Source organism: Saccostrea cucullata, unplaced genomic scaffold, assembly GCF_032062105.1.
Source record: "Saccostrea cucullata isolate Sc308-1 unplaced genomic scaffold, CSIRO_AGI_Scuc_v1 ctg2539, whole genome shotgun sequence".
NCBI classification, from domain to species: Eukaryota; Metazoa; Mollusca; class Bivalvia; order Ostreida; family Ostreidae; genus Saccostrea; species Saccostrea cuccullata.
In genome coordinates, this window is record NW_026935690.1 from 6,804 (window position 1) to 32,535 (window position 25,732).

The 25,732-nt window shown below is 34.6% G+C and overlaps 2 protein-coding genes and 1 non-coding gene across 6 annotated transcripts; 1 reads left to right on the forward strand and 2 right to left on the reverse strand.

Moving 5' to 3' along the window:
- Positions 1–3,054: 3,054 nt before the first annotated feature.
- LOC134243578 (uncharacterized) lies at positions 3,055–4,592 on the reverse strand. Its single transcript, XM_062725828.1, has 3 exons — positions 4,577–4,592; positions 3,982–4,230; positions 3,055–3,131 (listed from the first exon to the last, which is right to left on the reverse strand). Exons 1-3 carry the CDS (start codon positions 4,590–4,592, stop codon positions 3,055–3,057), a joined length of 342 nt encoding a protein of 113 aa, XP_062581812.1.
- Positions 4,593–17,256: 12,664 nt separating this feature from the next.
- Positions 17,257–22,488, reverse strand: LOC134243579 (uncharacterized). Of its 4 annotated transcripts, none has more exons than XM_062725831.1 (6): positions 22,193–22,488; positions 20,602–20,621; positions 19,501–19,680; positions 18,954–19,105; positions 18,463–18,686; positions 17,257–17,828 (listed from the first exon to the last, which is right to left on the reverse strand). In XM_062725831.1, exons 1-6 carry the CDS (start codon positions 22,466–22,468, stop codon positions 17,436–17,438), a joined length of 1,245 nt encoding a protein of 414 aa, XP_062581815.1. In that variant the 5' UTR covers positions 22,469–22,488; the 3' UTR covers positions 17,257–17,435. The 4 variants fall into 4 exon arrangements, with proteins under 4 accessions (XP_062581815.1, XP_062581817.1, XP_062581814.1 ...); XM_062725833.1 differs by lacking the exon at positions 20,602–20,621 and adding an exon at positions 20,636–20,655; XM_062725830.1 differs by lacking the exon at positions 20,602–20,621 and adding an exon at positions 21,572–21,591.
- Positions 22,489–23,716: 1,228 nt separating this feature from the next.
- On the forward strand, positions 23,717–23,787 carry Trnag-gcc (transfer RNA glycine (anticodon GCC)). Its single transcript has one exon. It is a non-coding gene; the product is annotated as a tRNA-Gly (tRNA).
- Positions 23,788–25,732: the final 1,945 nt, after the last annotated feature.

Here is a 25,732-nt window from a genome sequence, read left to right on the forward strand (position 1 = left end):
ATAAACATGTTTTTTTTAATATCAAATATTCCTTTATTGTATTCTAAAAATCACTTTGATTTTCTGTGTTTTTGTTCAATTAGTAATTTTACTAAAGTCGGGTCAGCTTGGGTTATAACAATTATAGAACTATCAATGCTTGCCCAGTCAAAGTGTTAATTCTTGTAAAAACATCTAGTAATTGGCAGTATACCCCTTTATATACTATATATATATATATATATATATATATATATATATATATATATATATATATATATATATATATATATATATATATATATACTGAATTAAAAACATTCTGTTGTTCTTGAACATTAAACAAAAAAAAACTTAATGTAATCTAAAGTAATCATAAGTAATCATGATTACATGAATGAAAAGTAATCAGATGTAATTGATTACTCTAAAAAATGTCTGTAATCGGCTTGTAATCGATTACTTTTAAAATCCAAAGTAATTGTAATTTAATCGATTACTATTGAAAGTAACACCCCATCCCTGTCTGGAACGACTTTATTTATTAAACAATTAGAGGATGGTAATAGAAAAACAACATAAATTCATCATCAATCTGTTTTAATTATTTTACAACATACATGCTGGTATTGTTTGTTTAATACTTACCCGATAGTCTTCATTTTTCTTTTCAACCTGTCACGTGGCGCAACAGGGGTATAAATAAAGATACCTACCTGCGGCCAGGTGCGACCACAACGCGTTCCCCATTAGATGAAGTAAATACGTGATCATTTGAAAATTTAGAAAGTAGTTTGTTCTAGTCGGTAAAGGCATGGGGCACGTTTTACAAATGAACTTACGACTAAGACCATTTTTTTTTCTTCTAAATTTTGCAAAATTAAGAATTCTCTTCAAAATTATTTTATTAGAGAGTTTTATATATATATATATATATATATATACATGTATATATATATATATATATATATATATATATATATATATATATATATATATATATATATATATATATATATATATATATATATATATACAGTTAAAAAGTGTCAATTTTCTAAAAGAAAGGGCGTACTTTTATGAAGGCGGACATTACGAGACGATATTTACAATCCGGAATATTGTTTTAACGGCGGACACAATGTGATCAGTGACGAGTTTACCGAGAAAAGACGGACATTTCTTGGCGGCGGACATAATCTGACGATTTTTTTTTTTCGAAAGAAAGGCGGACTTTTCCTGGCGACGGACAATATTACGATTTGTTTTAGAAGGTATGTGGGTATTTTGTGGCGGGGGACATAATATTACGATTTGTCGGGAAGAAGCGGACATAGTGTGACGATTTTTCTGAAAATGAGGCGGACATTTCGTGACGGCGGACATAGTGTGACGATTTTTCCGAAAAAGAGGCGGACATTTCGTGACGGCGGACATAACGTGACGATTTTTCCGAAAAAGTGGCGGACATTTCGTGACGGCGGACATAACGTGATGGCGGACAAAACTTGACTCAACATATGCATCTCTCAACAACAGATCAAAAAAGGCTTTATTGCTAGAATTAATCATTGGAAACTAGTTTTTTGCTCGGTAAATCTCGAAATAAAGTCATCACAAATAAAAGTTGGTTTACAGTAATTTGAGATATTGGTATTTGAGAACCGAAGTTTTACTATGCATTGAAGACAGAGTTGATGTCCTTCAACATTATTCTCTATCCTTCATTTCCAGTAATAACATCTTATTTTTTGTTGCAGCATTATATTAAAAAAAACTCAATGATTTTTTTTTATTTCGGAACTGGTACACATTTATTTTTCAGGTGCATGACAGAGCCATTTCATTTTTCTATGATCTTTGCAAAGAATTGGTCAATGAAAAATCGATTACAAAAAATGAGTAAGTTAACAATAGAATTATCTACAAAATTCTAAGTAGCTACAATGATACAGAGTTAATGTAATTAATAAAAATGATTATGTTTTGTTTCAGGAAACGAAGCCACTCTGAGAGTGAATCATCAGTATCTTCTAGTCAAAGAGCAGGGAATGATAAACCAGTCAAGTCTATAAAAACTGTCTCCCCCATTAAATTTCACAGGAGAACGACGGAGATTGGAGAAATTATAATGCCAAGTACAGTTACGGTAGACAGTATAAATATAGTGACAAGGGCAGATAACTCTAGGACATTAGAAGAAAATGATGAAGAATTTATTGTTTTTCAAGATGATCCTACTGATTCTGCAAGTTCTGTAAAACTGAATAAGTGTGATAAATCGAAAGATCAACTTTCAACAAAATCTCTGTCGGACAAGAAACATAATGGTTATTCTGCAATGTTACCTCAGAATGGGAGGCCTTTAAAAGATTTTCTTATTGATTCTGAAAGTCTGGGGGACTGGCGGCCTACTGCTGCAGATGTTCTCATAATCAGCCATGGTGGCCTTATCAAAGAACTGGTCAAGTTTTTTATTGATAAACTGAACTGTAAAATCCCAGGAGGTAACAGAAATGGACTGCGAATCTGTCATAACTGCAGCGTTTCCAAATTCCTTGTGTCTGTGCCAACTGAGGATCGTTCTGACCATAGAGTCACTTGTTTATTTTCAAATAGCAAGGAACACTTGCAGGGTCTGGGCATTGAGTTTGCAGAAGAGAAATACTGAAAATTACTAATTTCCACCCCCCTTCTTCCCCCCCTCCCGACACCATATTTGAATTATGTCCAGAATATTCCAGTCAAGGGCATGAATTGTAACAATCTTAAATCTATTTTCTATGGAATTTTATATAAAATTTAATAAATTTAAACTTAAAAGAATACTTTTTACATGCATCTTTTTTTCCTAAATGTTTGTACTTTTACACATAAATAAGAACGATAATAAATGTGCTAAATAAAATCTACGCTAACTTGTTCAAAACTCAATTTCTGCGAAATATCGTACACTCTAAATATAATACATTTACAGTTGGCTTGCTGGTACTGTTCATGCAAGCAAGATGAAGTCTGGAGCATCCATGTTGTATTCAGATTCCATCGTCTACAACTGATATTTCTTAGTTGTTTTCAGTCATCCCCTGGTGATGGTGTAGTAGTAGTAGTAGTAGTAGTAGTAGTAGTAGTGGTTGGAACTGTAGGATCAACTGAGAAAAATGTACAGAAAAAGTCAATTTCGAGACAACAAAACAAACAGCACATAGGTAATATTATTCAAAAGTTTAAATATAGAACTTGTACAAGAAAAAGTTGTATGTAACATAGTTTTATTTTTCAAGTCTGTCTGTCTGTTTAAAATCTATAAATTCTATTAATGTTCATAAATTTTCAGAAGTACCAATCCTGAATATTTAAGGTAAAACCCTGTACATGTATTTTAAAGCCCATTTAGTTGTACATTGACTCTCGTTTCTAACTCAAGAAAAACAGATACCTATGGCAAAATGTCTTGGCTAGATTTACATGTGGTTCAAATTTTACATATAAAGGAGGCTAGGGGGTCAACAAATTATTTTTTATTATCCACCAGATATAACTTAAATTTTTGGATATGGCATCTTAAGCTGTCAACTATACACTATCTACACTTGACTTCTATCAAACTTTTACATAAGGCCATGTGAAGCCTTCAATCATGTCCTTGTTTTCATGCACCCAATATAAATTTATTCCCTCTATACATAATTATGTATCTAAGGAATAATAGTTATTTTGAAATTCTGAGAAGTAGGAGAAGCCTATTAAATGTTCAGAAGGTGCTTTGTCAGGATGCTATTTTGACCATTTATATACTATTAAGAAGCATCTACAGTTAAACTCATCTAGTATGAAATCGAATATTGCAAATTCACTGATATAACGATGTTATCTAGGATCACCAGCTATTTTAATTTAACAATTCCTTATATGGATATAACGAACTGCGGATACAACGAAGTCATTTCATAGGTGACTTCGTCATAACCGAGTTTTACGGTATATTGTTCTCAAACTTACCGTACACTGTTATGTCGCTGCTGGCTGTGAAGGTGTCCAGATTTGTAATGTGTCGGTTTAACTGGAAACACTCACGAGACCTGCCATTGTAAAAGATAACCTTGCAGTCTACACTGGAACACTGGGACAAACAGTCCAGGAGACTTCCCACATCCTTTGGAGCACTGAGTTCGCCGCTGACCAGTAGGTTGTTTTGTTTCTCTGGGAACTGTTGAAAATTGTGCACCTCAGTCATACACTTAATGTAATCTGTAGTAAAAGAAGTCCATAAGTTATTGTTTTATGGAATTTTTATTTTTTTCATTCCCATTTTCATTTCCTTTCCAAAACCAAAAAAAGGTAAATCAGCTTTTATGTAGAGGACATTCAATTTTTCTTACGAATTAAGGAATGCCATCATGAAGAAAATTAAGGTGACAAATAATGTGAATAAAAGCGGTTTTTATGAAAATTAATGACCCACTCTTTTTTTTCTGGGATGGGGGCTTCCTATCATTTCTTAGTGTAGTGTTTTGCTGAAGTATAAATTTGTAAATTTTCGACTGCCTGCTGGTCGCCTAGCTTCACCTATTCTTGTTTCTGTTCAGTCAAATACTGGCAAAGTCTATCATATTTCTATTTTCAAAAAATATCAAAAGAGGAAGGTTCTCCTCCCTTTTTTTGCCATGCAGGCTCATTTTTTGAAAGGTTGCCCCCTTCTTTTAAAGCACTATTGCTAAGGAACAGTTTTGAATGTAGGTAACCAGACCAATTCGTAGTTGGACACAATTGGTTACAATGGACGGTCAAGGTTTCACGTGGGAGTATATAGGTAACTTTTTCTTTTAGAGAAGATAGCATCACAACAGATTTTTTTTAAAGTCTTCTTTAGAACGACAAAACCATGATTGGTCATAAAAGTATTCATTTAAATGGAAGCATCCTTAGGTATATACTGAAAGGAAAAAGAAACGCATAATAAACTTTTGAATAAAATTAAAACTTTTATTTCCAATATGTTTTCCAGTATTGTTATCAAACATTTTAATTCAACTTTAAACAACAAGTAACCGAAATCTTGTGTGACTTTGACTGATAATTCCTGAGTTATTGAAATTGATATGTCGATACCCTCCAAAATTAAAATAAAAATTCTCATCATCTCCCTTGCGCATCAGTAAAAGCCTTGATTTTCTTGTGCACTGAGTTCACCAGAGCATTTATCTTTCTCATAGGATTATCATTCAAGCCTTCCGGCTGTAGTCTTAATGATTGAGATTAGCTGTAATATTCCAAAGCCAACAAATCCCCCCGCCCAATGAATCTCACGAATTTTCGATTTAGGATTGAATTTACAGAATCTAGCTGATTTGGTACACAAATGTTTGTAAGGAAGAATCGACAAACACTAGCTACATTTTCCCAATGTGGACATGCTAAAAGCATTACGCATACGGCACGTACGTGCGCGTGTGAGAGTAAAATCGACGTAAAGTTGCCAAGCTTGTGTACCAAATTAGAGCAGAGAGTTTCTGTCAGAATTAGGGTAAAAATATGAGTAGGATTGCCTGCTGTAAAAATATCGGTTTCAGTGATAATGACTTGACAATAACCGAGGTATATAGCATGATGAAAAGCCCTATCTTGATGTGACGTTGTTACGCGCCAACGTCACCCTCATGGTAGGTTTGAAACCTTTTAAGTTACTCTCTGACAACCGAAAAAACTTTTTTGGTTGAAAAGTTAAAAACAAACTGCACAGCAACATGTCGTTGCCTTTTTATTCACTTATGCAACTCAATTACTAGACCCAATGTAACTTCCGTCAGCCATACCATGATTGCAAGAAATTTATACTGACTGCAAATATCGGAAAACGATGTCTATAACTCTAATGCATCTCTTGGCACTACAAAATGTGATCACAAAATTGTCATCATCAACATGCACGTGTATTTGGCATTTTATCACTTCCCCTACATGACACCATACATTTCATGGTTCAGTAATTTTGACCAGCGATTTTAGTGCACTGTAACCAAAATACACATCTGACCAATTTTCATAATTTTCGGCCACATAGTTAAATATTTTTGGCTATTATGCTATTATGCGTTTCTTTTTCCTTTCAGTATACATAGTGAAGATACAGATTTGTTCATATCATGACCCCAGGGTTATGCAAGCATCTTTATATGGTATAACCCATCCCCCTTTTAGGTTGTTGTTCGGGTGAGTGCTTTGGTCCATGGGTCTCTTGTTCATAATTTAACACATTTTCTACATGAGTGGGTCTTCATTTCCTTTTTTATTATTGAAAAAAATAATTGCCTAGAAAATATCCTGCATATATTTTTGGGAATTAGGGGCATAAATTGATAAAAAAAAAATATACAATGTAAAACATCTCGATATAATTCTCTATATACTTAATTGAATACAGTGTACGATTTTTATGTACGATTTGTATGCATCTGAACCTTCAGGCAATCTATGGGCCCTTTCTGCCAATTGATCTCCTTTGGTAGTTTCATGTATACATTCTGTACCATATACTGTATAGAAGACGAGAGTGTGCTGGAGCACTACACTTAGTATTTAAGGTCAGTCGAGACGTTCCTCAAAATCTGTTTTATATATCTTCGTAATGTATGAAAAATATTCAAAATCTTAATAACATTCTGATTTCTAAACCAGTTTGTAAACGTTTTTTAAAATTCCAAACACTTAAACATTTGAAATTGGAAAATTATTTTTCTTCCCCAAAGGATTATAAGAAAAACTACCCCTGGTATCTTTCAGAAATGCCTGGTAAGTTACCTCAATATTTTGTGAGTAAACATGTTTAAGTAGCAATACTTCAATGACAAACTCTTAGGAAAATTTATCTATTATTAAGGAACATCTCGTCTGTCCTTAATTCATGCGCGGATCTAGAGGGGGGGTCGGGGGAGTCAGGACACCCCCCCTGGAATTTACCAGTAAAAAAATGTATATACTAAAACAAGAAAATAGTAACCATGGACCCCCTTGGAAAACGCAGACCCCCCTGGTAAACGCGAATATGTTGTGAAATGGGTATGATAAGTGTGATAAGAGAAAGATTTGAGGCAACAGAAGTCACCCCTATCGCCCCCCCCCCGCCCCCTTTTTTTTTTTTTTTTTTTTTTTTTTTTTTTGTCAAGAAATTTCTGGGATTGGATTTTTTTTTTGACTGAGGTGGACCCCCCCCTGGAAAAAATTTCTGGATCCGCGGCTGCCTTAATTAAACTTCTAAAGTGAAATTACAACTTGCCGTTATAGATCTACGCAATCTATCTAACTTGCCAATTAAGGGATACAATCTAATATGTTATTCCCTTTGAACGTTGGATAAATGTTAGATTTTTATCTTTAATGAAGAGGAAACTTTCACATTAATGTACAAACTTATTTATATATCTGTGAGATTGTTAATTTTATGTGAATGACTTAATGTAAAGTTCGATTTAAATTTCCTTTTGATCATCATACAATTTAATGAACTACGCAATTTCTATCTAAGAAGGATATGGAAATAACGAACAGTATTCAATCTCAACGTCCATTAAACAAATATACAAAATAAGAGCAGAGCAAACACGGACCTCCGAAACATCAGAGGTGGGATCAGGTGCCATGGAGGAGTGAGCATCCCCTGCCGACCGGTCACACCCGCCGTGTGCTCGTTGTCATAATCAGGAAATAATGGACTAACAATTGGTATGAAAAACGTCAGTCAGCATTACATTCAATGATAAATTGTATTTGCTGACAAGGTCATTGTATCGACCATAGAATTTACGAAATGATGACTTTAAACGAGACTGTTGATATTCTTGTTTCATCAACTTGCTTGTCAATAATTTACCTCGTTTAAGAAATTGTTCATACGTAGAGCATGCTCTTGCGTATCGAATCAACTGAGATATAAATACTCCGTATGCAGGTGATGAAGGTATATTGCTGCATAAGTAAGGGAAGTTGACGATAGAAAAGTTAAAGTCATCACGTTTATCATATAGCTTGGTTGTTAGATTACCATTAGTGTCTTTTTCAAGTTAAATATCCAAGTATGAAGCAGAAGTGTCGGACTCTGTGGTATCTTTTATCTCAAGCTCACCAGGATAAATCGTGTCGACGTAGGAATGGAAATTATCATTATCTTTCAACAGTTTAGAGTTACAATATATGGTCGCTGACATACTTTTACTAACGACCGACTCTTCGTCAGATTTGGTTTGTGCAAATTCATATCAGACCTATAAAATGGATACACATCCCCCCACTACCCCACCTCGATATATGCTACACACGTGCAATAAAGCATGTACATGTGTGTAGATGTACATGTATATGTATGTACAGTGAATTAGATTATGATTCCAACTGTAAAAAGAAAACCTCATGTCATGAAAATGAACTTGATAATCTTCTAAATATAATATATATAGTATTATACATTTATTGACTGAATTCGAGGGCAACATGTGTTTTAAAACGCATTTTGTCCCAGAACTCTGTCAATACTAGTAAATGTATTGTTATACCTTTCATTTTATTTTATTTTATTGAGATTCATGTATTTTGTACTGTATTCCGTGATGGGAAATCAGGTCTATCACTGTTTAACACCAACGAATGAAAATGACATTAAGCTCCGCCCATTCTGTGACGTAAGCGGTCCAACATCTCTCCGAGCGGTCCAACATCGATTTCTTTTATGCCCGCTCAGTAAAACATTAAAAAAGTTAGACTTTTTTTCGTATAGATTTATATAGGAACAAATTTTTAAAGGTATAACAATTAAAGTTTTTTTTACTACATTTAATTATCAGTACAAAGTATATACAGTGTACAATATTATAAAAATTCTGAATTTACTAAACATTCATCGATCCAAATATATACCAGTAATCATAAGCGGATTTAGAGAGAGTCAGCCCTTTCCTTGGAGTTTTCAGAGTTGTCAAATTCATATGTAAAAGAAACGAATAAAATAACATTGAACCTATATATCCAAGCAAACATGAACCTCTTAAAGACGGCAAGGGAAGTCACTGTCAGACGAAAATTAAGTTTAAAAAGTGTCGCCCAGCCCCCTTTTCAATTTCACCTAACCATCCAACACAATATCGTTTTTAGAATTTGGCAAGGTATTTAACTCTTTCTTCTTTTTTTCATTTTGCATACAGCATGAAAAGATTTCTTAGTTTGGCATACACAGTCTTTGTAGAACCCCTTCCCGCCCCTGAAAAATTCCTACATCTGCTCCTTGGTGATGTCTTTTATTGGGGGTGTCTGTGATTAAACATCTGCAATAAATGTATAAAGCTACATTTTAAACAAATTTATATTGATTTTTCTGATCAAAAAAAAATCTATTATCTCTGAATTTAATGAAGATTAGTTTTTCGAACATTGATTGATTCCACTATTACAAGAGTTTATAGGAATCGATATCCTTATTCTTTAGCCTCGTAACGAAGCGGAAATGTGTTTGTTTCTCATGCGATTGAAATTGATTTGATTTGCGCAGATTTAATCGGGGGCTTTTTTTCGCGAGGACAAACCATAATAGATCTATACAATATCCAAACTGGAAGATGTCAAGTCTTAAAGACGTACAACACACTGGGGGAGATAACTCTTGCGATTTCAATTGAACGTTTGACGTGACGTCAAATTTAACGTCAAAAATAAAGCGTCAAAACGACGAGTAAAACAATACCGATGTATATCAATCATGAAAGAAAATTGGGATATGGGGCTTGGCTTTGATTGCGCGTACCATACTCAATCAATAAGTATTTTTTAATTAACCCGATTAAACTCCGTAAAAAGCATTAAGACATAAAATACCATCCCTTAATGTTTATTTCATTTCATTTCATATGCAATAAATTGTATTTTTGATCAAAGCGCAGCATTTTTTTTTATTCTGAAAATTTTATTTTATATTGCCGAAATTCTCATTATGTACAATTGGCTATATAACATTCCGATTAATGATCTTCATTACAATTTGTGCATTTACGATATAAATATTGTTTTTCTTCTTTAATTAAATAAAACAACAATAAATAAACAAAAAACTTTTTACAATGTAAAATGGAAGTAGACCCTTACTGATCAAAGAGGAACAACTCTGAAAATGTAGGAGATGTTTATTTTCCTCCCTTTATTCACGGTTTTCCACAGAATCAGATACATTTACAGCAAGACCTGATAAATCCGAGAATTGAATACTATAGACCTCATATACACAATGTAAGTATAGAATTGAAAAGAATTGTTCACTTGTACTGAAATTATCTGCATTGATGAATATCCTATAAGTATTGCAGCAAATCGTTTGACTTTTTGTCAACAATGTCGGTTCGCATTTCCTCGAATCAAAACAAAACGTAGCCTATAAGATTTTAAAAAAAATATCAGAGTGCGATTTGATATAAATTGAAATAGATGAAGAGTTTAATGTTTGATATTTTGAAGTTAATGTGGACGAATACGGAATTTTCATACTAACTTTAGAAGCGACGACATTGAAAGAAATGCGTACAATATCGTGACGGGTGTACATCTATGCAAAAGTCGATGTATCCCCACGGCCACATACTGTCTCGTTTGAAATAATGACATGAAAGAAACTACAATTATTCCATTTATATCACAGGAGATTTGAACATACACCATTTTTTTTTAATGAATAAAATTAAAGATATAAAATTAAAAATCGACATATTGAAGTTCAACAAAACTTAAATTCGTATCCAGGTTTCATGTGATATGGAATGCATAACGCATACATATATGGACTAAACACTAAAATCCTTCAGTATTTTTTTTTCTGATACATATAAAAAGAGTAGTCAATATTTATTCTGCATTCATGAATTTAAGAACTAATGCAATACCTCCGGGATTCGAATGACGAAATACCAGTATATTTGCACTGTAAACGACGTTTCGTCAAACGCTAATGGTCTGCGACGCAAAAAAGGAAGGGGTGGGGGTGATAGGGGTATTCAAAAATCGCCTAACAATCTACATTTAAATACACTTTACATATGAGAACTTTTAAATTTGTAAGTTAATATATTTTTGAAGCAAAAGCAATATTCCAATTTATTTTTTTTAATGTGTATTTGTAGATTCATATAACAAAGTGATCGCAACGTTGAAAGACGCGCGGGAACGTGATTAATTGAAAAGGGGGAGGGGGTAATTTTCCGCTATTAAATCAAAACTGGTCGTACAAAAATTATACAAAAAATTGTGAAGATTATTTTTACTACCATCTACCTAAAGAAAGTTTTTTACCAAATTTAAACGACAGGTTTTTTCACAAAAAAATTTTGAATTTGAAAAATACGCAATTTTCAAGGCTTAGATAATTCAGAGTTTTTCAGTTTAAGGTCTTTAAAAATTATTTTGATGATATGTATATCAAAAAGATGACTATGTTTTTGTGTTAAATGGTTAAAGGAATAAGCCAATGAAATTTGACATTGATATCTAACCTGGCTTTTTTGAAAATCAAGGTTTAAGTAGTTCATTGATTAAAAATTTTCTCTTCTCGTAAACAACTAAAGGGGGGTAACTTTTGGAAGTTCCTGTCCAAAAACCACTCGAACGATTTTGTCCAAAATGTGCATATATACAGTAGATATAGTCATGTACTAAATATACAAAAATAACGAAAATTAAACGACAGGAATTTTTTGGGGTAGGTGTGTTGTACATCCTTAACGCACTTTGAAAAAAATTTTCAAAGTGCGTTGAGTATGTCCAAAATGTAACGCACTTTGAAAAATTTTTCAAAAGTGCGTTGATTTTGTCCCAATTTTAACGCACTTTGAAAATTTTTTTCAAAGTGCGTTGCCACAACGCATGCTCGGCTTCACGGTCGTGCATTATAGATAGACCGTACAATAACAATTTCGTTGTATCATTAAATAACTTTGTTTATTTATTGTTTAGCTTACACTTTAAAGGTAACTACATAATTGTAATACTTCAAATTTTCCCTTTTTCCTGGGAGGAAAAGCCCGAGTACATCTCATCACTTGAGAATGGTAGCCTGGTTCCCATAAGCACTCCCTATCTTAATTATTAAAAAATATATATTATCTATTATACTTTAAACATATTTAGTATAGTAGATAATTTATTTTTTTAACAATTAAGATGGGGAGTGCCTATGCTGGTTCCCTGGCTGGTCCTTGCCAAGACCTCATCACAGTATATTCTATATGCTCGCAATCGTGGCAACGTAGGCCATGCAAGCAAAAAATTCTATAATCAAGGATTTATACAGAAAAATACGAACAAATCCATTATTTATATAAAAAAAATTCTGATGTGTATGGCTTTTAGCCTAACAGTTCTTGACAAAGATGACTCAAAGGGCCAATTATAAGCTACTTCACATTCGGAATACTTGTTGACCAAAATATCCAAAACTGGCAAAGTAATGTTTTGATCATCAAAGTGTGTAAATTATCGTATTTATAAAGAAATACTAGAACCAGAAAGATATCTCGTTAATCTACCTAGAAAATTTTCAATTTTGTTATGTGAATTTAGATGTAGCAACTTTAAACTCCTATTGAAAATGGGAGATGGTATGGTATTCTAAGAGAACAAAGAATTTGTACTTTATGTGATTTTCATAAGATTGGTGATGAATTTCATTATGTTTTTGAATGCACACAAAAAGAAATTAAAGAGGCTAGGTTTAAGGAATAACTGTGAATATCCCGGACCTTCCTTTCTATGATTGAAAATTGCTACGGCGCTAGCTCACCCATCTTTTTTTAAAAGATAAACTTATATCATTGAGGGAGTTACATGTAGCAAGATTCCAGTTCCCCAAGGCCAGGACTATTTCCCGAGGCGCAGCCTGGTTTAAAACAGTTACAAGATTCCAGTTCCCCTCAGCCAGGAATAAACAATCCTGACATTGGGGAACTGGAATATTGTTAACTCCCTCAATGATATACTTTAACTGATTATTATCATTTATTTTATTGGTAAATGTATTTCAATTTACATATTAACAAAGATGTGTATGTGAAACACTGATCAATGCTCCTGTATAACATTTTTTGGCGAAGGTTAAACTTTCTCAAATAAAAGTTAAACTACAAGCCAAGGTCAAGTTGAAAAAATAAAAAAAAAATGTTGTTACCAAAAAAGAAGGACTCGTCTCAATAAGTACTAAATACGCATGTGAAATATAAAAGCCCTTGCAAAGTTATTGTCAAAGATTATGTTTTTAAAGTGGGTCAAACTCCAAGGTCAATGTCAAAGTGTTATAAATAAAGGTACCAAGGTGTAGTCTTGTAACAAGAAATATTGCATGCTGCATGTGTGAAATATAAAAACCCCAATACCAACTGTACAAAAGTTAAGGCCAAGGACAAAGTTTTTCAAAAGTAGGTCAAACCCCAAGGCTGAAGGGTTAAAAACATTAATATACATTCAATGGCTTATCACAATGAATACACAACCTTGGCCATATCTTTTGAACAGTTAGTACTAAGGCTTTCATATTTCACATGTACATGTAGCAGGAATATTCCTTGTGACAGTCCTTCTTTTGGATACCAATAATTTTTACCTTGACCTTGGAGTTGGACGTGCATTTGAGAAACTTCAATCCTCGCTATAAGCTGCCATATGGGATTGTCATTATTTTTCTCTCTGTTTTTTTTTTTTCCTATTTTTCAAAAATGGGTAAAGGTCAAATTTGTTGGTGCCAAAAGAAAGTTCCTACAATAAGAAATGCACCTGTGAAATATTATCGCCATATAGCTTTTACTTATCAAAAGTTATGGGCAAGGTTCAAGTTTTTGCGGACAAAGAGTTATAGATAGACGGACGGTCAGGTCAAAAACTGTACACTCCCGAATCTGCGATTACGTGGGCATAAAAAGTTCAACGTGTTAAATAGCATGTACATTAAAGTTCCAAGCAGATGGTATTTCAATCCTGATTATTTTTTTTTTCTTCTCAAAATATCTATTTCTGGACACGGATTTGAAAACTGAAGTTTATTTTTAAAAATATGTGAAAATATTGAAACCTTCTTCTCATTACAAGACTAATACCTATATCAACATGTATATATGCATTCTGAAAATACATACCTTGAACATTGTTAAATATTTGATGTAATAAGTAAATTGTAATATTTTTATTCGGAAAATGTAGTTTGACGTTAAAACTGTAATATTTATATTTCAGACAGAATGTTTTTTAAAAAAATGTCGATGAGAAAATTAAAAAATTTGAAATATAACGCATAATGCCAGGAATAAAATGCAGCGGATTTTATTGGACCCCCCCCCCCCCCCCCCCTCCAGTTTCTGTGAAATTTAAACGAACACAAAAATTCAAATATAAGTAAAGCATACTGTTTAGATCTTTCCTTGCTAGTATTCCTTATGATTTTTTTACGTTTACTTAAAAAAACTGACAAGGCAAAAAAGTGAAAATTGGAGATTTTACTGTAACAGTAGATAGTTTACTAGATAGAACACCTCCCTCCCCCCTTCTACGTGCCGTGCTTGGTGATAAAGCGATATATTTTTATATTTCATATTTGATCAAAAGATAAAAAAAAATCGCATTTATTTTTGAAATATTTTTTGAAAAGTTTAAGAGATATGTGATTTTTATTACTGTAAGGAGTATGGTTTCTGGAACTTTTTTACACAGCAGAGATTTCCACTAAAGAAAAAAAAATAATAATTAAAGCTTTTTTTTCTGAGAGATATGAAAATTTGTCTGTGATATCTATCTTTAATAACTTACCGAAGCATAGAACACAGATGATGAAACATCCTTGTATCAACATAGTCATAAGCTAATTCAGACATGGGCGATCTTACTCTCAAGGCGCATCATTCGAAGTTATTGATTACAATGATGCAAATAAATGTAACGTATACGCATTGATTTTCCGTCAATATATCTGATAGCAATAGTTTTCATGAAATAGATTAATATTCAATCATCTATAAGATGCTTGTGAACTATCGTAGAAGTTTCATAATTATCGGATAAATATAGGTCCCAATACGTTCGTTATTGAACAGTTTTTATAGAATGTAAAGCACATACGGTACCAAATGTTGATGCACCAAATGTGCATTTCGACAAATTACGTCTCTACAGTGATGCTCATGTGGAAACGTTGGAAATCCGAAATATTTTATTCAAAACAAAAATTGTAGGACTTAAATTTGAGGTGCCAGAGACTGGATCCAAATCCCTCGAAGACGTTTAGATTTTAATGTTTAAATACTGGATTATACATGTGTATTCTTTAAATCATACCTATTGTATATCTGTAAAAGTTAATGATAATTTTTTTTTTGTATTAAGATGTAAGAAACTTGCAGACATGAAATTAATTTTTATATTAATTAATATTCTTATATAGTACGTTTTATAATATTTAATATACGTCGTCATTTTCCAATAACTTGCAATTGGACAAGCTGCTTTATTTTCTGAGCATGTGAAGGAAAAAATTAAACTGAGAAATCAATAGTAGATTCATCATGATAGCATGACTCCATAAGGTGAACAATAGTAAAAAAATGAAAGGAACTTCCTTTTTAAATACATTTTTTAATTAATGAGTTCAAATAAATCTTATAAACCAACTTTTATCATAGCTGGAATAGGTTCTAAATTAAAACTTTCGAAATAAAAAGAAATTAACATGATAAAGACTATACATATACAATTTGCAATTTGTGGTCAAAGACATGAAATATATGGAGATAACGAACCGTTTTCAAGCTCAAAAGTCCAATAAAGAATACGAAATAGGAGCAGAGCAAACACAGATCTCCGAAACATCAGAGGTGGGATCAGGTACTATGGAGGAGTGAGCATCCCTTGCCGACCGGTCATTCCAGCTGTGTGCCCTTTCTAATGATCGACAAATAACGAAAAAATCTGTCTGTCATCAATTCAATCAGTGTATTAATAATGGACGAACAATTTATCATTATGAAAAAAAATGTATTTTTTAGTCTAAGATTATGATAAATACACATAATGCAAAAAACATGAACATTTATTTCAAATTTACATGTCACAAAACATGCACAATTAAAACTATTTACCTTTGAGGCCAATATACACTGTACATTTAACTAATTTACACAAATGTACATATAACTAACACAATGCTTAAAGTTTTAGGTGCTTTTTTCATTAGATATTTAAGCAGTCTATCCAAAAACTCAATATCATGAAAGTATGTAATGCACACAAAACAACGAAAAATAATATTCTTCAGTTTCTCAGATTCCACCATAGAGGGTAACACTGCTAGCAATGTAATGGGGAATAACTCAACTTTCTTCTAAAATAATTACAAAAGCAAAAATTGAATTATTCCCCTTTTGACATGTTAATATTGTAAAAATTAAAAGAATTTTCTAAAGAATTTTTTTTTTCTTTAAACCTGTGATCCAGAGCAATTTTTAAAATATTTAAATTTGATAAATACATCAAAAGAAAAAAGTAGAATATGCTACATACAAATATATATCACTTATTGGAACCTTGGAGCCACTGGTTTTGTAAACATGAAGTACACTAGGCCTACAGTAATTACACCTAATGACCTTTTTCTTTTCTTTAGTCAAGAAGTATAGCTTGGTACTAGTGCCCCCGCTCCATATTGAAATTCTTAGGTTGTGACTCGCCCATCTGAAAATGCTTCCTACATGCCTGCAGGTGTATCACTTAAGTCCAATTTCAATCATGCAGATTTCAATGTTGCAACAGGTACTATCATGAAAAAGATCCCTCAATGAATACTTTTTAGTGCAGAGCACAGGTCTTAATTTGCAGTCTTGCATTGACAGTTTGTACCTTTGTACCAGTATAAATGAAAAGGTTTCAAAGGATCGAGATAAAGCAAATAATTATATACACAACCAATCAAGTGTTCGATAGAGGAATATCTTAATTCTTTGACCATCTTTTGCTCAAAGCATTCGATTTAAACAATTTTGTATAATACAGTTTTCAATTACATGTGAAGCTCACAACCAATCACATGTTCGATAGAGAAATGTCTTAATTCTTTGACCATCTTTTGCTCAAAGCATTCAATTTAAACAATTTTGTATAATACAGTTTTCAATTACATGTGAAGCTCACAACCAATCACATGTTCAATAGAGAAATGTCTTAATTCTTTGACCAACTTTTGCTCAAAGCATTCGATTTAAACAATTTTGTATAATACAGTTTTCAATTACATGTAAAGCTAATGACTATAGTTCCCATGCACAAACAAATACTGTTTACTGCAGATAGATTATTAAGTGCCACATATTGTAATCTTAATTTTTTACCATTACCTAAATTCCTTTTTTAAACCTTTCCCCTGATTTTTATACAAGTCAATGATTATTGATAGTTTATATTTGTAAAGGCAAATCAAATTTCTCACAAAGAAAATCCAGAAACATGGTGAATGCAGCAAACAGAAGGGAAAATATAATTCTCCATATTTGCATGGAGGATCTTTCATCACAGAAAGTTGTCAAGTCTCGAATATTACAGTGGCCATATTTCTGTTGGGCACATATGTTAGCAATATCTCTACTGCTGTTTATAAAGGGCAGTAGAATCCAGACAAAAACTGCTATGGCTGCTCCTTTAATGGCCATCTTCATCAGTTTCTGGTCTTCCCTCTGCCTGGCCTGGACCAATGATGGCTGTCTCTCAGTTCTGGGTGTTGGAGAGCCCTGTGGTTCCTTCTGGTTGTAGCTGGTTTTATCTTTGATTACTTTAGAAGCTGAATCACAGACCTACAATTTAATTCAATTCAATGTTACATATGCATTTCAAAGTAGTTTTCTTTATTAATTTTCACATGTACCCATGTTACTGAGCATCATGAGGAAAGTCAAGGTCAAGGATTTGCACCAAATTAACTGGGTGCCTGCGTTTAAAAGCTTCCCATGTAATATATATTAGTAATGAAAATACTAACAATAAGAGAGCTAAATTTTGTACCATAAATAAAATTGTTGAGATATTTATATTCTAATTTGGCTAAGCAATCCAGTCATTCAATATGTCTGTATGAATATTTCCCCATACTTTATTAAGGATGCCCATCTTCAGAAATGTAAAACTCATTTCAGGTGCACAGTTTTCTGCAGTTTTGTCTTGTGACCTTTAGGATGGGTATGAAATGGATCTGGCTGTATACACTGAATTACTGTAAACCAGTTTTTATTCGTGTGTGAGAAATATTCGCAAGTTTTGCAACCTACTTTAAGTTGCAAATATTAATCGCTGTGAACCATTCATTTTGCTTTGTTTTTGTAGAAAATGTTTCCTTTTTTGTGAAAATTAATTGTTACGGATTGATTACAAACCGACGAATCGAGAATAAAAGATGACACGAATAATAGTTGGTTTACAGTACATACTAACCTGTCTCATGAACTTGAGGATGGGTATGTCCAGCTCTGGATGGCGATGATCCAGACGGCTTTTCCCGACATATTTATCGTAAGTATCACAGTAGGTTGTACAAAGAAGGAAGCGGTTCTCTGGCAGTCCTAGGCCTTCTCTGAATTCCTTCTCTTGTTTTATATAGTCGGCGTCCCCCCTGTCTATCTCATCTCGATGTGTCAGAACCCCAAAGATTGGAATTACTGAAATTAATACAAGGCTTTCATTATGTCAAATCTTCACTGTTGTCTATGGAAATTAAGATATATTGATATGATATTGATAGAAACATACTAGTATTGATAAGATAAGCTAAGTTGATTTGACTTTTTAAATATGCTAATTTAAAATTAAATGCTGAAGTTGAAAAGAATACTAAACAATATTCAAAAGATTGTTGAAGGTACAATGTAACAGAGTTCTTTTTAAGTTGCCTTGTTTCTTAGTATCTTGTATCACTATACATGTACCTCTTCCCTCCTTACGGGCTGTTCGTCTAACAGCCTCCATTAGCTGTGTAGGGAGTTCATTTGTTGCGGATGCCACAAATATTATTCTGTCTATTTTTATATCCTCATTATTTTGGGAGTAATGATCTCTCAATCCCTCAATTCCCCTCTGCCTGTAAAAGATGGAAAAAGCATATCGAACAAAAAAATGAAAGCAATCTATATACTGCACACTAAAGAGTTATGATTTTGTGGTATTTTTATGCAAATAGAGTAATCTGCCCTTTTATTAAGAATAAAATAAAATTGAGATGTACAGTTTATTACATAAATTTTAATCAATTTCAAACCAGGCAATCATATTATTTTAAAGGTCAAGATGAATAGATTGAAAATGTCATTTGCAGGTATTTTTTCTTGGGGGTAAATGCAAGGTATCCTGTGTTGAAAATGTGATAGATAAGCTCAATATTTATGCCTTTTCATTCTATAATTTTTTGAATGTCCATTTTTTCAATGTCCAAAAAATCTTTTCCTCTAGTGTATAGAGAGCTTTTAAATACTGTACCTTGAAATTGTGACGGCATCCATGAGTTTTTCTTCGTTGGGCAGCCTTCCATAGAACACAATCCGCAGGAGTTCCTCTATCAGATCATCACAGTTGTTCTCGAAACCGTTCATGTCCACCAGTGTAGGATAATTGTAGTCATATAGGGCATCAAAGTCCAGGTACTCCACTTTGGGGAAGCTGTTAAAGGTAATCTTAAGTATCAATATTCTGATAATATAATGGCAATAATGTAACAATATCCCATTCAAAATTAAAAAAAAAAAAAAGAACACACAAGGGTATATAAGAAAATAAAATATCTCATATGAATTGAAAATGAAACAAAGTTTTTCTTATTAACTTAAAAATAACAGTTCTCATAAATTTACATCAAATGAAGAGTTTTGGTTTCTCTCTATTAAAAGCTAAAATGATCTAAGACTTGTCTCACATTCTTTCCCCCCACCTCAGTAAATGATGCTTGACCTGGTCACGGTGACCACCAAGGTTCCCCTCACCTCAGTAATAATGCATGTCCTGTTCACCATGACCACCACAGTTCCTTGCCTCAGTTAATGATGAGTGACCTAGCTGTTCACCATGAACACCAAAGTTCCCCTTACCTCAGTAAATGATGAGTGACCTGCCCTCCTTACCTAAGTAAATGATGAGTGACCTGTTCCCCCTTACCTCAGTAAATGATGAGTGACCTGTTCCCCTTACCTCAGTAAATGATGAGTGACCTGCCCCCCTTACCTCAGTAAATGATGAGTGACCTGTTCCCCCTTACCTCAGTAAATGATGAGTGACCTGCCCCCCTTACCTCAGTAAATGATGCGTGACCTTTCCCCTTACCTCAGTAAATGATGAGTGACCTGCCCCCCTTACCTCAGTAAATGATGAGTGACCTGTTCCCCTTACCTCAGTAAATGATGAGTGACCTGTTCCCCTTACCTCAGTAAATGATGAGTGACCTGCCCCCCTTACCTCAGTAAATGATGAGTGACCTGTCCCCCTTACCTCAGTAAATGATGAGTGACCTGTCCCCCTTACCTCAGTAAATGATTAGTGACCTGTCCCCCTTACCTCAGTAAATGATGAGTGACCTGTCCCTCTTACCTCAGTAAATGATGAGTGACCTGTTCCCCCTTACCTCAGTAAGTGATGAGTGACCTGTCCCCCTTACCTCAGTAAATGATGAGTGACCTGTCCCCCTTACCTCAGTAAATGATGAGTGACCTGTCCCCCTTACCTCAGTAAATGATGCGTGACCTGTTCCCCCTTACCTCAGTAAATGATGCACGACCTGTTCCCCCTTACCTCAGTAAATGATTAGTGACCTGTTCCCCCTTACCTCAGTAAATGATGAGTGACCTGTTCCCCCTTACCTCAGTAAATGATGAGTGACCTGCCCTCCTTACCTCAGTAAATGATGAGTGACCTGTTCCCCCTTACCTCAGTAAATGATGAGTGACCTGTTCCCCCTTACCTCAGTAAATGATGCATGACCTGTTCCCCTTACCTCAGTAAATGATGAGTGACCTGCCCTCCTTACCTCAGTAAATGATGAGTGACCTGCCCTCCTTACCTCAGTAAATGATGAGTGACCTGTTCCCCCTTACCTCAGTAAATGATGAGTGACCTGCCCTCCTTACCTCAGTAAATGATGAGTGACCTGTCCCCCTTACCTCAGTAAATGATGAGTGACCTGTCCCCCTTACCTCAGTAAATGATGAGTGACCTGTCCCCCTTACCTCAGTAAATGATGAGTGACCTGTCCCCCTTACCTCAGTAAATGATGAGTGACCTGCCCCCCTTACCTCAGTAAATGATGAGTGACCTGTCCCCCTTACCTCAGTAAATGATGAGTGACCTGTTCCCCCTTACCTCAGTAAATGATGAGTGACCTGTTCCCCCTTACCTCAGTAAATGATGAGTGACCTGCCCTCCTTACCTCAGTAAATGATGAGTGACCTGCCCCCCTTACCTCAGTAAATGATGCATGACCTGTTTCCCATTACATCAGTAAATGATGCACGACCTGTTCCCCCTTACATCAGTAAATGATGAGTGACCTGTTCCCCCTTACCTCAGTAAATGATGTGTGACCTGTTCCCCTTACCTCAGTAAATGATGCATGACCTGTTCCCCTTACCTCAGTAAATGATGCATGACCTGTTTCCCCTTACCTCAGTAAATGATGCGTGACCTGTTCCCCTTACCTCACTAAATGATGCGTGACCTGTTCCCCTTACCTCAGTAAATGATGCACGACCTGTTTCCCATTACCTCAGTAAATGATGCACGACCTGTTCCCCTTACCTCAGTAAATGATGCATGACCTGTTCCCCTTACCTCAGTAAATGATGAGTGACCTGTTCCCCTTACCTCAGTAAATGATGCATGACCTGTTTCCCATTACCTCAGTAAATGATGCACGACCTGTTCCCCTTACCTCAGTAAATGATGCATGACCTGTTTCCCATTACCTCAGTAAATGATGCACGACCTGTTCCCCTTACCTCAGTAAATGATGCATGACCTGTTTCCCATTACCTCAGTAAATGATGTGTGACCTGTTCCCCTTACCTCAGTAAATGATGCATGACCTGTTTCCCATTACCTCAGTAAATGATGCACGACCTGTTCCCCTTACCTCAGTAAATGATGCATGACCTGTTCCCCCTTACCTCAGTAAATGATGCGTGACCTGTTCGGCGTGACCACCAAAATGTCCAACAGCAGCCCGTTCTCTCCATCCACCCACAGAAAAAGCCGCCATGATTGAGTTACACAGCGATGATTTTCCGCTGCCTGCTGGTCCAATGAAGGCGATATTTAGGGCCTTACCCCTTCTGCCAACCCTCTCCTGAAATGCCCTCACTTGACTTTGTCTCTCTTTTTCATCTTCACTTTCCCCATCCATTTTTCTGTTTTGGCGCGGCATGTCTAATAGATTTACATCATCTGCTCCCCCTGGTGGCATGTCGAAATTATTCTCTTCTGTATAAATAGGATACACTTGACATGTGAGTAGTAGCAATCACTTATCCGAAAAAAGTTTAAGAAATCAACAAATTTTGTAGGAAATTGACCATTTTTAGCAGACACTTAAGCCACAATATCTTACTGAAGTCTTCTTTGGAAGACCAGCAAAGCTTTATATGTACATGTAAGATTTATAGTCATAATAATATGGAAGCATCATCTAGCAGTGCATATTCAATTTTGTTTAAACCATGGCCCCTGTGTATTTGTAAGGTCTACAATTGGAAATCAAAGTTTACATTGGAATATACTGGGAAAAATATATGCTGTTGAAGATTGATTATATGTTGTTTATAATCCCATTCAAGAATTTTTCACTCATAAAGAAACATCACATACTTTATTTTGGTGAAAGGTTTTTAATTTAGACCTTTCTTCAAATTTAGACTTTAATTACTCAGCACTCTTAAATGGCAACTGAGCAATAAGGGATCTTTATCATGCCACACCTGCCATGACAATTAAGAGACCTCTCTTTGATCTACAACTTTAATATGTTATATAGGATACTACAACGTACACATACAGATACAGAGGAATCAAAATGGTGTGTTTGGGTTTCTAGTTTTTTTTAATGCTCAGTCATACTTGGAAAAAAAACACGGAATACACAATCCTGAAAAAAGCACCTCTCTTGTCAGGGTGTAATCAAAATTATGCATTCGCTCATGACTTGGTCAATCGAGTGATTTTCATTGCTAACTCTGACATGTTCAATCTACTTTCTCTTTCGTTTTCTTTTCTGCTTAGCCTATTTAAAAACGTTGTTGAAAACTTATGTTCACTCTAATAACAAAGTTGTCTGTTGTGACATTCTTGTTGATTAATGCAGATTGGTTTGTTATTTAGTTTTTAGATTATTCCTACAAACGAACTTGATAATATACGCACCAAAGTTCTTTCTGATCTCAATGCTTGGGTTTTATCAGTGATGTTACAACCGTTTGACAGCTGTTTTCTTTGTCGTTGGACTTAACAAGTAAGAGTTATTCTCCTTGAGCAGAGACAGAAAACCTTCTCATGTCCATCATAAATTGATAATAATAATAAAATACAGACTAAGTGAGGGAATATTTTAAGTTAAAGAGTATATTTGTCTACCAAATGAAATATTTGATACATGTAAATGTTAATGCGTTTCAGAGGACCACAAAACACTACAAATGTTAACTCACTTGCAAACAACGCATCGGTGGTTCAGTGGTAGAATGCTCGCCTGCCACGCGGGCGGCCCGGGTTCGATTCCCGGCCGATGCATATTTTGTTTTTTTTTATTTATTTTTTTTTTACTAATAATCAATGAAATGAAATTTCGTACTGTCAAGTGTGTATTTGAGAGTGCGGAAGCTATAATAGACACACATATGCTTTTGCAAGGGGATGCGTCACTTTGCAGTGCCCTTGTTTTCTTCATATGATATAGGCTACATTATGGTTGCTCAGAGGCCTAAGGTTTAGTTCCACTATATTTTAATCGGAGACCTATACAGTTCTCCAGCTATGTAGCTCTCCAGTCTGACAATACATTTTTCTCGGAGAGCTACAGTTCTGCAGCTAAATTTTGGAAGAAGCACCCTTGCGAATACAACAATGGAAGATTCACTCTTGTTTATTATATGGATGCACATATAGTTTTTATTAATTAGATGTTAGTAAGAGTGATCAGCTATTTTTATTTTATACTAGCATTTTTAAAATGTTATGCTCTGTCTACCAAGGAAAAAATCCTTGTAAGTGTACATGTACAATAATCTCTCTCTCTCTCTCTCTCTCTCTCTCTCTCTCTCTCTCTCTCTCTCTCTCTCTCTCTCTCTCTCTCTCTCTCTCTCTCTCTCTCTCTCTCTCTCTCTCTCTCTCTCTCTCTCTCTCTCTCTCTCTCTCTCTCTCTCTCTCTCTCTCTCTCTCTCTCTCTCTCTCTCTCTCTCTCTCTCTCTCTCTCTCTCTCTCTCTCTCTCTCTCTCTCTCTCTCTCTCTCTCTCTCTCTCTCTCTCTCTCTCTCTCTCTCTCTCTCTCTCTCTCTCTCTCTCTCTCTCTCTCTCTCTCTCTCTCTCTCTCTCTCTCTCTCTCTCTCTCTCTCTCTCTCTCTCTCTCTCTCTCTCTCTCTCTCTCTCTCTGTTTAATTAGTGGTTAAGATATTTATAGCTGCAGAACTGTAGCTCTCCGAAAAAAATATATTGACAGACCGGATAGACAGACACTCCGGTCTGTCAAAATGTTATTTCCGGAGAGCTACATTTCTGCATCTAAGATACATAATGAGAAGTGGAGCACGGGTCGAGATACCTAGTGAAAGTTACTTATTAATTCTAGATACTTGTAAATATACCCAATACCTTGTACAAGCTACTTTTAAGGTAGTGATTGTATGGGCAGTAAATTTACAAGTCTTAAGCCTCTTAGTGCATGACTTTTACTAGTTATTTATTTTTTTTCTTAGTAAAGATAGAACTTAAGGATTGGTTATCCGATTTATAGAGATATCATTCTTATCAGATCCATAGTAGTAGGCAGATTCAGAGAAAGGAGGACACAACTAAACAAGTTCAGTTTGAACAGGCAGCCGCAAAGCCAAGCAAATATCCTTTACAAGCCTAGGCCAAAATTTGGGGGGGGGGGGGGGATAAACATTGAGAATCACAGAGTACAGTTATTAAGTTTTCTATAGTTCACTGTATATCTTTTTTTTTGTCTACTTTAATTAATGAAGTCCAGTTTCAAGATCGTAATATGTTGTATTTGAACGCTTAACTACCGGGCATACCCATATACATGTACATGTACTAGCTCAAAATAAAAATTATAACGTAAAACACCATTGAATAAAATAATATTTTTTGTTTAAGAATTTATCCCCCGATCCATCAAACCTGATCATGAGCCAGGAATAGCTATATGTATTAAGTTCGCCTAGTTCTGAAGATATAAAAGATGAACAGCCTCCCGAACAAAGCCTTCTGACATAGCGATAGAGTAAAGGGGAGATTTCCAAAGTGAAAGGCAACATAGAAAATCGATTGATCTAACACGAAAAAAAAAACGTCTTAAGGGTGACAAAATAGCCTGCCCTCTAATGAACTCAATCGTGAAAAACAGAAAAATAAAACTTGTTTATGAAAAACAGTGTTGTTTTTACTTGCGTGTTGAAAAAAAACAATCATGAAAACATTATGGACGATTCCATTTCAAAGTGCTTCCAAAAGAA

Coding starts and splice junctions, on each gene's coding strand:
- LOC134243578 (XM_062725828.1), bottom strand. Junction 3,132..3,981: donor CAGCGACATAACAGTGTACG/GTAAGTTTGAGA, acceptor CATTTTTCTCAG/TTGATCCTACAGTTCCAACC.
- LOC134243579 (XM_062725831.1), bottom strand. CDS start 22,468: ATGCCACCAGGGGGAGCAGATGATGTAAATCTATTAGACATGCCGCGC. Junction 19,681..20,601: donor GTCACTCATCATTTACTGAG/GTAAGAGGGACA, acceptor TACCTTTAACAG/CTTCCCCAAAGTGGAGTACC. Junction 18,687..18,953: donor AGCCCGTAAGGAGGGAAGAG/GTACATGTATAG, acceptor TATTAATTTCAG/TAATTCCAATCTTTGGGGTT.